A 13,072-nucleotide genomic window follows, 5' to 3' on the forward strand; every position below is an offset into this window, starting at 1 on the left:
AGTAAAATAGTAGTCATTTGTCGTACCTCCCTCTCTCTGTACTATGTGGTTCAGGTGAACAATGTCTAGGATATGCTCCAGATCCAGATCGGTGTACTCTTTCTCACTCATGTCTTCCACAGAGTCCGGGTAGATAACCTGATCTCGTAGAGTTCCAACAGACATGTAAGGCCTGTGAATCCAAATGAAAAAAAATAGTTAACCAATTGATAAATAATTTGCAATTATAAAAGTGTAAATGGTTGTGGATTGTCTCAACGAATGCACAAATCATAAATCAGACCGAGGTCTGCATGTCCAATTTCCAGTGTTCCAATGAACAGAAATCTGCACACCCCATTCCCCCATCATAGAAACGTAGAAAAACTACAGCACAAAACAGGCCCTTCGGCCCACAAGTTGTGCCGAACATATCCCTACCATTTAGGCCTACCTATAACCCTCCATCCTATTAAGTCCCATGTACTCATCCAGGAGTCTCTTAAAAGACCCTATTGAGTTTGCCTCCACCACCACTGACAGCAGCCGATTCCACTCGCCCACCACCCTCTGTGTGAAAAACTTCCCACTAGAATTTCCCCTGTACCTACCCCCCAGCACGTTAAACCTGTGTCCTCTCGTAGCAGCCATTTCCACCCTGGGAAAAAGCCTCTGAGAGTCCACCCGATCTATGCCTCTCAACATCTTATATACCTCTATTAGGTCTCCTCTCATCCTACGTCTCTCCAAGGAGAAAAGACAGAGTTCCCTCAGCCTATCCTCATAAGGCATGTCACTCAATCCAGGCAACACCCTTGTAAATCTCCTCTGCACCCTTCCAATCATTTCCACATCCTTCCTGTAATGAGGCGACCAGAACTGAGCACAGTACTCTAAGTGGGGTCTGACGAGGGTCTTATATAGCTGCATCATTATCCCTGGACTCCTAAACTCAATCCCTCGATTGATAAAGGCCAGCACACCATACGCCTTCTTAACCACCTCCTCCACCTGCGGGGCCGAATTTAGTGTCCTGTGGACCCGGACCCCAAGGTCCTTCTGATCCTCTACCGTACTAAGAGTCTTTCCCTTTATATTGTACTCCTTCATCCCATTTGACCTGCCAAAATGGACCATTACGCATTTATCTGGGTTGAAGTCCATCTGCCACTTCTCCGCCCAGTCTTGCATCCTACCTGTGTCCCTCTGTAACTTCTGACATCCCTCCAACCTATCCACAACACCACCAACCTTCGCGTCGTCGGCAAACTTACCAACCTATCCCTCCACTTCCTCATCCAGGTCATTTATGAAAATGACAAACAGCAACGGTCCCAGAACAGATCCCTGGGGCACACCACTGGTGACTGACCTCCATTTAGAAAAAGACACATCTATACCCACTCTCTGCCTCCTTTGGGCAAGCCAGTTCTGGGTCCACAGGGCAGCAGCCCCTTGGATCCCATGCCCTCTCACTTTTTCTAGAAGCCTTGCATGGGGGACCTTATCGAACGCCTTGCTAAAATCCATATAAACCACATCTACCGCTTTCCCTTCGTCAATGTGTTTAGTCACATTTTCGAAGAACTCCACCAGGCTCGTACGGCACGATCTTCCAATCAGAAGTTGAATTTCCAGAGATTTCTTCATGAGAATATCAATACGCGGGCCAGGACATTAAATATATAAAATTTGAGGCTTTTCCTTGAAGCATAAATCTTTTCTCCGTTTTTGAGATTCAAACTATTAGTTCCTCCTGACACAGCAGAAAGCTTTTAGAGTCCCACTCATTTTGTATCAATCTTGATATGTCATTATACTTATGTGCATGATTAAGGGCAGAATTGTATATCCCCACTATGGTTGGGGTGTGGCCATAAAACAGTGAGCTATTCAAAAGTTCATTGATGTCGGTGGGACCGGGAAATCCCATTGGCGGAAGAAAACGTAAAATTCCACCCTAAATTGTGAATCTTTAGAGTAGCTATACTAACTTGCTTCTGAGCCGCAATATTCGATACTATATGTTTTCCAAGAATGCTCCAAGATTAGACAGTATAACAGATTTTTAACTGATGCTGTAACCATATCTAACATTCATTCACTTGCACTGGAGGAAGAAATATCTGAAAACACAACATTGGTGATGCATTTGTAGGGAAACCAACAATATTTTGTTTTTGAAATCATTAAATAGAAAGACTAAGAATTTATGGACCCTACACTGAGGCATGCAAATTCCATGAGGTGCTCTATTTCATCTGTATCAACTGTGGTGAATACAGAGGTTACATCATTGTGATCTAAAGGCAGATTTTCACTGAGAAAACATAAATGGGATGCAGCACAAACCCATACAACAAAATGAACTGTTGCCTTGTGCTGCATCAAGCTTAGGAATATATAATGAACAAATGAATTTTGTGAGACCCAAAATTGACACAAATATTATGAGCCTGTACAATTTTAAATATTTCATGGGATCTGGGTCTCGCTAGCAAGTTCAGCACGTGCTGCCCATCCCAAATTGCCCTTCATCTGAGGGGATTGCTGGGCCATTGCTGAGGGTAGTTAAGAGTCAACCACACTGCTGTGGATCTGAAGCCAGATCAAGTAAAGATGACAGACTTCCTTCTCTAACGGGCATTACAACAATTGACAATGGTTTCATGATAACTTTCACCAAGGCTAGTTTTTAATTCCAGATTTATTAATTGAATTTAAACTCCACCAGCTGCCACAGTGGGATTAGAACCCATTGAATCCCGACAGTGTAGAAGCAGTCCCATCAAGTCTACGCTAACTTTGACGTGCACCCCATCCACCACATTTTTACCTTGCTAATCTCCCTAACCTACACATCTTGGGACACTAATGGGCAACTTAGCATGGCCAAACAACCTAACCTGCACATCTTTGGACTGTGGGAGGAAACCAAAGCACCCAGATGAAACCCACGTAGACACAGGGAGAACGTGCAAACTCCATACAGTCACGCCGAATTGAACCCAGTTCCCTGGGGTTGTGAGGAAGAATGCTAACCACTGTGCCACTCTCCCTGTGCCATGTCCCCAGAACTATAACCTGGACTTCTGGACTACTCATTTAGCGACATAATCACTGTGCTACCATCTTCGCCACCCCTATGTTTATAAAGGTGAGAAAAAACACAATAAAACTAAGAATATTTGCAAGTTGAATTATTTTGAATAATCTGGAGTAAACCAAAGAACTATAGACATCTTTGAATTGAAATAGCTTCCATCACGTTGTTAGTTTTTAGTTTGTATTAAAAGGTATAATGAAATGTTACAAATCTAGAACTAAAAAAAAAGTGAAAAGACAATTTCTGTATCGTAAGCAAGTAACAAGGGTTTGTTTTTCCATTGTTCCTCATTGCATTTTATACGTTACAGCTATCCACGCTTTGAAATGCTTCAGATATAGCTTATTGAACACCTGCCAACCTAGAAACTTTGCAAAAGCTGACCTACAGCTTAATAAAAAGCTATTACAGCCCCAACAAACTGATAACTCAAAAAGCCCTAATTAGAAGGCTGCGATATGGAAAAATAGTTGCTCATCAGTTACAGTTCATAGAGGCACTCTGTCCTCTCCGGCTCAATTCCTAGATACACTGGGTAGAATTTTAATTGCACTAACCTATAGTGGGGTGGGGGCAAGAGTTGGTCAGGGGCCAGGAGCTGTCTGGAAATCAGGTTGTGATTGAAGTTTGCTTTGCTGTAGTTCCTTAACTCAGCCATGACATTAACAGCCTGCTTCCAAGTTTCCTGTCCAATCACAGAGGACAGGCACAATGAAATCTCACATGCTATTACTGAAAGGATATCTAGTTAAAGGGTGCCCAGCAGAGGTCAGAATGACCATTCTTTACAGATTCAGCTGACACAGGAATGGAAAGACTCTTCCCTCAAGGTTTTGCAGTGGGATCTGAAGGATTGGTGCAATGCTATTTCTCAGGATAAGAGGTAGGCTGTTTAAGACTGAGATGAGGGAGGTGAATCTTTGAAATCCTCAGTCCTAGGGGACTGTGGAAGCTCGATCATTGAGCATGGTCAAGGCATAAATCATCACGGGGTATGACGATAGTGCAGGGAAGTGGCATTGTAGGAGATGATCGACCATAATCTAATTGAATGGTGGAGCACGATCCGAGTGTCCCAGTTCCTCTGCTTTCACCTCTGTGTCCCAGTCTCACTGTTTTCACCTTTCAGTGCCGCAGTCTCCCTGTTTTAACCTCTCTGGTTTGAAGCCTTGCTGTTTTAAGCCCTCACTGCTGAAATCTTGCTGTTTTTTACCTCTCAGTCCCAAAATCTGCTGGGCCCCAGTTTGTCTTGACTCGTGTGTGAACCAGGATTTTATCTTTCACAGGGTTTAAATCCATGAGCCTCTGACGAGAAGCAAGTGTGTTACCACAACGTGCAAAATTCACAGCTGTCTTTTGGATGGGGTGTTCCTGGATGACTTAAATAAGGCTAAAGAGTTTAAATGGCTCCGGTCTTATGCTGAATTCCCCATAGATGATTCCCTCGTCTTCTGCTTCAAACATGCCCACAGTAAGAAAACATTATTTCCCATTCTTCCAAAAGACTCTGATTACACAAAGATTAAGCGTGGTTCTTTGATTCCCTGCAGATTCCTTATTGACAAGTCATATGATCCCCGTAATAGAAGAACAGATTTAGGCCCTTTTGGAAGGAACATCTTACATCAAGAAATCTAATTATGGGGTAATTTGATAAACTTAATTATTTAAAACTTTACGATCTCACAACCAGCCAACAGAATTGAAAAATTATGCAGTATAATTGGGAATATTCTTGAAGTCAGACAACACAATCATTACCTAACATATCATTGAAGCACATCTCTAAACATATCTTAGCCCCAACATAGTATTCACACTGGGTGGAACAAAGATCAACTGATCTGAAAAAGACTGACTGGGGTGAAACTAAATAATCCTCCAGTAATATCATTGCATGAACAGAAGGATAAAGTTGAGATGTTCATGCCAAAAATGCAGACTTTACGTCAACATGCTAATGCTACAGATTATTGAGTGGTGCCAAACATCATGTGCGGTTCTTACAATTTTAGGTTAAGACCAGGTCCATTTTGATTCTGGTGATCCCAGGGGAATCAAACACTGTTTAGGTGTTTACAAGGCAACTATTGTATCAGGAAACTGATAACATTTGCACCAAAGAAAGGAGGTAGAAAAAGAGCACAAGAACATTGCCTGAAATGGTTTGGTTTCTGTTCTTTCTTCTATGAGAAGCATTTGCTGACTGCTTATGGTTGATTCGATTGTTTCTTATGCTCTTAGTTCCTCCTTATAATTATTTTTCTACTTGCTTGCCTCTCATTTCATACACCCCCTTCCTCCAGTTGTGTGTTGTTTTACAAATCCAAAATGTAAATTAATCGGCTGAATGCATTAATGTGCATAAATTAATGTAATGGCCACTATACAACACGTTGGACAAAATGCAAAAACTATATTTTTTAAAAAGATGCAATATCTTATGGATTAATGAATATGAGTTTAGTTAAAGCATGACAGGACTGTCTCTAGTTTGGAGACGTTGCTTGTTGCCCCAAATATATTCTAATCCTATTGAAACCAAACCACTTTTTATTAAATAATAATTGCACTTTATACAGCAAACCACTTGCATAACTTGTGGGAAGGATGTATATTCAAAAAATGTCTTGCAACAGTCACATTTTAAAATTTATTCAATAGTATACAATTTCCAGATTTAATTATCCATAGAAATAGGATGTTGACAAATTGACAATGCTCACAGGAAAACAGAATTCTAAATAGATAGAGGAAATGTATTTCTTTTCAAGATAATAAAAATAAAAATTGTTTCAATGAAACTGAAGCCCTCACCTCTGAGGAATATAGAACATGTGTTGAGGAGGAGGCTTGTACAACACCCCTCCATATACGGGCCACAGACCGCTCAATATCCTGAATAAAGAACTTTTCCCACAACCATTTGGACCGGTAATAAGGAGATGCATGTCTTCATCAACCTGCAAAATAATAATCATATAGAAGTGCAAATTATTGTTCATGTTACTGCATGCAAATGATGCCTTCGGTGCAAGATTAAGTATAGTTCACAGAAATGTTTTAAAAATCTGTCCGAAATATGGTTTTAATGCATCATATTTTGTGAATCTTCCAAATAACATGTTGATAATGGTTAAATTATCCAATACATGTTATAGAGTCATAGAGGTTGACAGCATGGAAACAGGCCCTTTGGCCCAACTTGTCCATGCCGCCCTTTCTATTTAAACCCTTAAGCTAATCCCAATTGCCCACATTTGGCCCATATCCCTCTATACCCATTTTACACATGTAACTGTCTAAATGCTTCTTAAAAGACAAAACTGTACCCGCCTCTACCACCACCTCTGGCAACTTGTTCCAGACATTCACCACCCTTTGTGAAAAAATTGCCCCTCTGGACACTTTGGTATCTCTCCCCTCTCACCTTAAACGTCTTTAAGTCTTTCCTTTGTGAAGCTCAATAACAGTTGAAAATATAACAGTTCCCTCAAATTGTAAATAAATCTAATTTGTGATTGGTGCTTGTGTTCACTTCCTTATAGAACTTATTAATATTGCAATACAGAAATTACACTCATTCCAGTGGCAGCCTTCCATGTCATGAGATGCTGGTTTGTGCCGTGGTGGTCATCTGTGTTACACGTCACATGCTGTAGCTCAGCATGAGCCCCACTCTGGTGTGGAAATCTGTGCCCCATTTACTGTAAAGGAAGACAACTGTCTGAGAAGGTGCAGGGTTCATGCCCTTATTTTTCTTTGAGTCCTCTTCCTGGCCAGTGGAGCTTTTAATTTCTGCTCACCTCTTCCAATGCCCCTCTCCAAACAGTTAGCCTCCAGAGGTCACAGCTGATGGTGATTATCGCCTGGTTGTCAGCGTCAATGCCTGCCATTTTCATATCTCATTTGCAAGTGTCCTTGTAGCAGTGGTATGGATACCCAGGAGGATGTGACCTAGTGGTCATTTCGCCACACAGAAGGTCCTTGGCATACGGCCATCATCCAGCCAATGAGACAAAAACAGAAAAATGCTGGAAAATCTCAGCAGGTCTGAAGGGCTTTAAGGCCATCCGGGTGGGGAATGGAGTTGTAGAGAGATTGGACATCCATGATGAAGAGAAGGCAGTTTGGGTCGAGGAACTGGAAGTCGTTGATATGGTGTAGGGCATCAGAGGAATCATGGATATAGATGGGAAGGGACTGGATAAGAGGAGAGAAAATGGAATCAAGACAGGAGGAAGAGAGTTGGTGGGGCAGAAACAGGCTGACACGATTGGCTCGGTTTGTGGATTTTAGGAAGGAGATAGAAGCGGGCTGTCCGGGGTTGGGAGACTATGAGGTTAGTAGCTGTGGAGGGAAGATCTCCAGAGGAGATTAGGTCATTGACGGTCCTGGAAACTGTGGCTTGATGTCCGTTGGTCGGATCATGGTCCACAGGGAGGTAGCCAATGAATATGGCCAAGCCAGCACAGATGTTATTGGTTTAACAATACGATGTAATTAGCATGTTCTAGGACCTCTGAGTTGATGATCTCATCCTGCCAAGAGATGCTGAGGATACATCTGAGATAGCGAGGATGGAAACTGGTCAAGCCTTTTTCTCTGGACTAGCATATGTTGTTCAGGCCTCACTACTGTACAGGAGTGCACTGAGGTTGCAGATTTGATGGACTCTCAGTTTACTGTCCTCAATCAAGTTGTTGTTCTGCACACTCATATTCAGCTTACATATAACAGTTGCATAATAAACAGTGAAATTGGTAGCACAGAGCACAGAGTCAGGGCTGTCAATCAAACAACGTGTTTTTTATGGATCAAGTGTTTTAAGTACTCTAATGGATGTCTGGGATTTCTGCCAAGAATACACAATGAGATTTGATTGAGCCCAGAAATCCATGAGCCTTTTGAAACACCTGATGATCTGAAGGTCGATGACAGCAACAAAGGGAAGAATATGCAAGTATTCTCTAATTTCAATGCAATGGATTTAATAAAATTGCGAAGTCAAATTGAGAATCTTAAGAAATATCTGGACAAGTTAAAAGCAAAGAAGGGCATTTTCAGCACATAAGAACATTATTTGAAGATGTAATTATGTATAAAAATGGATTCGGGGAAACAGAAGAGAGGAAATGAAAGAAAAAAAATAATTGACAGGCAAAGGTACGCTGAAAATAAAACATGAATGCATAGGTACATCTGTGAGGTGGAGGCCAGTTTTAACTGAAGCTCAACCAGGATTTTCCGCTCCCATTCATGTCGGGTGGCTTTGGTGACAAGAGCAGAAAATATTGAGAAAAGGCCAAAGTCGTGTTTCATCTCAACATAGAAGCAGGAAGTGATCTCCCCCTCCCCCGTCAGTGACAGGTCACTTTTCCCACCATTCAACATTGGGAACTTCATTGTCATAAATTAGCATCTCATTACCAGGAAACAACATTATGCACCCATTGCAGTGTGATGTCAAAACAGCGCAAAGCACAACTGGCCTCAGAAGGCATTCACCTAGCCAGCAGTATCCCCGGGAGCTCAGAGTTCAGGGCAGCGCTTGGAGGGGGGGAGACTGCTGTCATTGCTAGGGTAATGCCAGTCGGTGCCAGGGTGCTGCTGGGTGTGTCAGTTTTGTGCCTGGGTGGTGTCAGGAGTTGTACCTGGGTGAGGATTGCTTCCTGGTGGGTTCACTGTGTATTGGAATAGCCAAATCATTTTTCATTCAGTCAATGGTGGGTGAATCAGACGCTGCCCGCCAGTGATTTAAAGACCCGCACTATATAGTGGAAGAAGCCACAATTGTCAAAATCGCTTCAACCCGCTTTTGCCACCTGACTTTGCCAATATCAGAGAAAATCTCACCTTCTGATTTTGTGATGTTAAAGAGATGAAGCTGCCAGCTGACATGGCTTTCCCTTGCTATCATATGTGTTACAATCCTTGTGGAGAAACCGTAAACCAAAATAACCAAGTGCACTGAATGACCTCCAAAATAAGAGATTACCAACAAGATGCCACTTTGTGCAGCTTTCACTTTAACATTAATGAAGAGGCAAATGATACTTCAAAACAAGAGTAAATTTCACTTTAAATAGTTGATAAAACTAAGATATGCATTTCGAAAACCACAAGTAGTCACGTCAGTTCCCACACAAATACAACAAAACAGAACTACACAGCTCCACAATGTGTTGTTCGTTATTCATGGAGGTTAGGTCAAGAATCTCATTTGACAATTTCTTCCCCCTTCGAGGTTCACAGATATGATCATCACTAAGACAGTTCAATAAACGCCTCTCCCTCAGGTCACAACAGTCCTCATGGCGTAGCTTTCCAGAATTCCTTTTCTGCTGACCAATCTATAACGAACTGGTCCTCTAACACAAACCCTCAGCTCTTTTGCATGCCTCAGATGTGCACACTACTTTTGAGGATTCAGTCCCTTTCAGCTCACCATCACAAGACGTAGTTGAGGTAAGTAGAATGGATGTATTTAAGGAGACGTTAAACAGAAGAGGGAGAAATAAATAAAAGGATGTACAGATAGGGTTAGACAAAGTAGAAGAAGAGGCTCATGTGGAGAATAAACACCACCCTGTCTGTGTGCTGAAAATTCAATCAAAATACAGAAACACAGAATTAGAAAACCCGAGTCCATCTGATACATTGGTGCAGAGCCACCTGGTGGCCAATGTGTGAGAGCCACTAGAGACTAAAATCATCACATTAAAAAATTCAACGCAGAATCGATGGCTATTGAGCAGTAAAGTCAACTGATTATCATTCCATGGATACTAACTGACTCGCGAAATATTTCCAGCATTTTCTACTTTTATTTTTGCTAGGAGAAAGGTTGTTTTCAGTAATAAGGATTAATAGTTGCAGTTCTTCCTGGGCTGCAACATGGCTTAGAGATGGAGGACAGGAAACAAAAAGGGGAAGCTGTGCACAGATGAAGGAAAAGCAGGATTCTCAGCAGAAGGCCCTACCAACCAATGGTCACAATAGAGTGCTTTTTCTATTTCCACCTCAACCAGGAGCATTATCTGAGGCGCCTTCTTTTCACCAAAGAGATCATAGAATCCTACAGTGCAGGATGCTGTTCGGCACATCGAGTCTGCATCGACCACAATCCCACTCGGACCTATCCCCATAACCCCATGCATTTACCTTAGCTAGTCCCCCTGACACTAAGGGGCAATGTAAGCACGACCAATCCACCTAACCCGCACATCTTTGGACTGTGGGAGGAAACCGGAGACCCGGAGGAAACCCACGCAGCCACAGGGAGAACATGCAAACTCCACACAAAGTGTCCCAAGCTGGAAATCAAATCCAGGTCCCTGGCGCTGTGAGGCAGCAGTGCGAACCACTGTGCCGCAAGGTAGTGACTGAAGTGTGTCACATTCAGCATCTGGACATGCAATCGTAAAGCAGGACAAGAACGGTACTGCCAGTGTGAGTGAAGATAACTATAACCCTCAATTTCTATGCCAGCAGATCCATTTAGGCGAAGCAAGCAACATATTCAACAGGCCAGTCAATGAATCAAGTATTTCTGACTGCATGCTGATCAGTGTTCTCCTGTACATTTCCCCATCAAAGTCCTCTGGAGTGGTACTCATTTATGACCTTGCCCTCCGAGGAGGTGGTACAGGCTCAATCCTTTCCTTTGCATTGGCTGCAGCCCACTGGTGCTCAGTGGCTCACCATGTGCTGCTCCCAACTTTATATTACCCTCTAAGGTACAAGCAGTAACAATATCAGAGCTTGTGAATATTGGATCAAGTGATAGTATTTCTTCATTAAAGATCTGGTGTTGCAGTTCTTCATAGCAAGACTGCGCTAGCAGGCCAGGAGGCAAATCATGGGAATCTGAAAGCAAAAATACAGAAGGGGGAAGGTTGGGATGAGAAAGGGGTGGAAAGCAAGAAATCCATGGTCACACTGTCTGCAGCTGCACTGGTTGTAAGATGAAGTTGAATTTGAGAAGTTGCAAAAGATAGCAACATATGGTCATACTGAATGTTCTTGGCCTCGCCAGATACAATGTCTTCAATCACACTCAACCACAATTAAATCATTCAAAAAATGTAACTTATAAAGATTGCAGCGTGTGCCTCTCCCTTCCGAGGGTGGTCCTTGAGCACCTCCACAGAACTGAGACATTTCTCCTACTCATCTCCAGTACTAATGCCTCTAGCATCACCTTTCTCACTGCCACAGTGTTCACTTTGCCATCATTTGAACTGCAGCATTATTCTACATTTCCACTTTCCTTTAAGAGGGACAACCTGTCATCAAGAAGGGCACGCCGACTGCACCAAGTGATTTCGGAACAATGCTACTGTTCCCCTGCTGAGCCCAGAGCAGCTGGCAGCGTTAAAAAGAATACAGTGGCACAGGACCTCTTGGCCAGGAATTGCAATCCTGCAGAGTAGTTAGCTACACCAAACTTTCATCTTGCTTACCCCAACCTGATCGAGCACAGGCAGGTTGTGAATCACAATCAGCATGCTAGACCATTCATTCTCATATTCCAATCCCTTTGTGTTAAGGACTGACATAGACATAGAACATAGAAGAGTACAGCACAGTACAGGCCCTTCGGCCCACGATGTTGTGCCGAACCTTTTCCGAAACCAAGATCAAGCTATCCCACTCCCTATCATCCTGGTGTGCTCCATGTGCCTATCCAACAACCGCTTGAAAGTTCCTAAAGTGTCTGACTCTACTCTCACAGCAGGCAGACATTCCAACCACTCTCTGACTAAAGAACCCACCCCGCACATCCATCCTATACCTCCCACCACGAACCTCATAGTTATGCTCCCTAGTAACAGCGACATCCAGCTGAGGAAATAGTCTTTGAACGTCCACTCTTTCTATCCCCCTCATCATCTTATAAACCTCTATTAAGTCGCCTCTCAACCTCCTCCGCTCCAGAGAGAACAGCCCCAGCTCCCTCAACCTTTCCTCATAAGACCTACCCTTCAAAACAGGGCAGCGTCCTGGTAAATCTCCTCTGCACTCTTTCCAGTGCTTCCACATCCTTCTTATAGTGAGGTGACCAGAATTGCTCACAATATTCCAAATATGGTCTCACCAAGGTCCTGTACAGTTGCAGCATAACCCCACGGCTCTTAAACTCCAACCCCCTGTTAATAAACGCTAACACACTATAGGCCTTCTTCACAGCTCTATCCACTTGAGTGGCAACTTTCAGAGATCTGTGGATATGAACCCCAAGGTCTCTCTGTTCCTCCACATTCCTCAGAACCCTACCTTTGACCCTGTAATCCACATTCAAATTTGTCCTACCAAAATGAATCACCTCGCACTTATCAGTGTTAAACCCCATCTGCCATTTTTCGGCCCAGCTCTGCATCCTATCAATATCTCTTTGCAGCCTACAACAGCCCTCCACCTCATCCACTACTCCACCAATCTTGGTGTCATCCGCAAATTTACTGATCCACCCTTCAGCCCCCTCCTCCAAGTCATTTATAAAAAGCACAAGTAGCAGAGGACCCAGCACTGATCCTTGTGGTACACCGCTGGTAACTGGTCTCCAGTCTGAAAATTTTCCATCCACCACCACTCTGTCTTCTATGAGATAGCCAGTTACTTATCCAATCGGCCAAATTTGCCTCTATCCCACACCTCCTTACTTTCTTCATGAGCCGACCATGGGGGACCTTATCAAACGCCTTACTAAAATCCATGTATATGACATCAACTGCTCTACCTTCATCGACACACTTAGTTATCTCCTCAAAAAATTCAATCAAATTTGTAAGGCAAGACTTGCCCTTCACAAATCCGTGTTGACTGTCCCGGATTAAGCTGCATCTTTCTAAATGGTCGTAAATCCTATCCCTCAGGACCTTTTCCATTAACTTACCGACCACCGAAGAAAGACTAACCGGCCTATAATTACCAGGGTCATTCCTATTTCCTTTCTTGAACAGAGGAACAACATTTGCCACTCTC

General features: G+C 43.0%; 1 protein-coding gene across 6 annotated transcripts in view; it reads right to left on the reverse strand.

Moving 5' to 3' along the window:
* Positions 1-13,072, reverse strand: part of LOC144507909 (ATP-binding cassette sub-family D member 2-like) — a 98,974-nt gene that overhangs the window by 36,891 nt on the left and 49,011 nt on the right. For all 6 annotated transcript variants that reach the window (XR_013500163.1, XR_013500162.1, XR_013500164.1 and 3 more), the window contains 2 exons: positions 5,903-6,048; positions 27-172 (listed from right to left, as the gene is read on the reverse strand). Coding sequence is in view for 3 of the 6 variants with exons in the window: in XM_078235394.1 (XP_078091520.1) it covers positions 27-172; positions 5,903-6,048 (292 nt within the window). In the remaining 3 variants the exon portion in view is untranslated. The remainder of the gene's footprint in view (positions 1-26; positions 173-5,902; positions 6,049-13,072) is intronic.

The sequence above is a fragment of the Mustelus asterias genome, chromosome 19, assembly GCF_964213995.1.
Source record: "Mustelus asterias chromosome 19, sMusAst1.hap1.1, whole genome shotgun sequence".
NCBI lineage: Eukaryota > Metazoa > Chordata > Chondrichthyes > Carcharhiniformes > Triakidae > Mustelus > Mustelus asterias.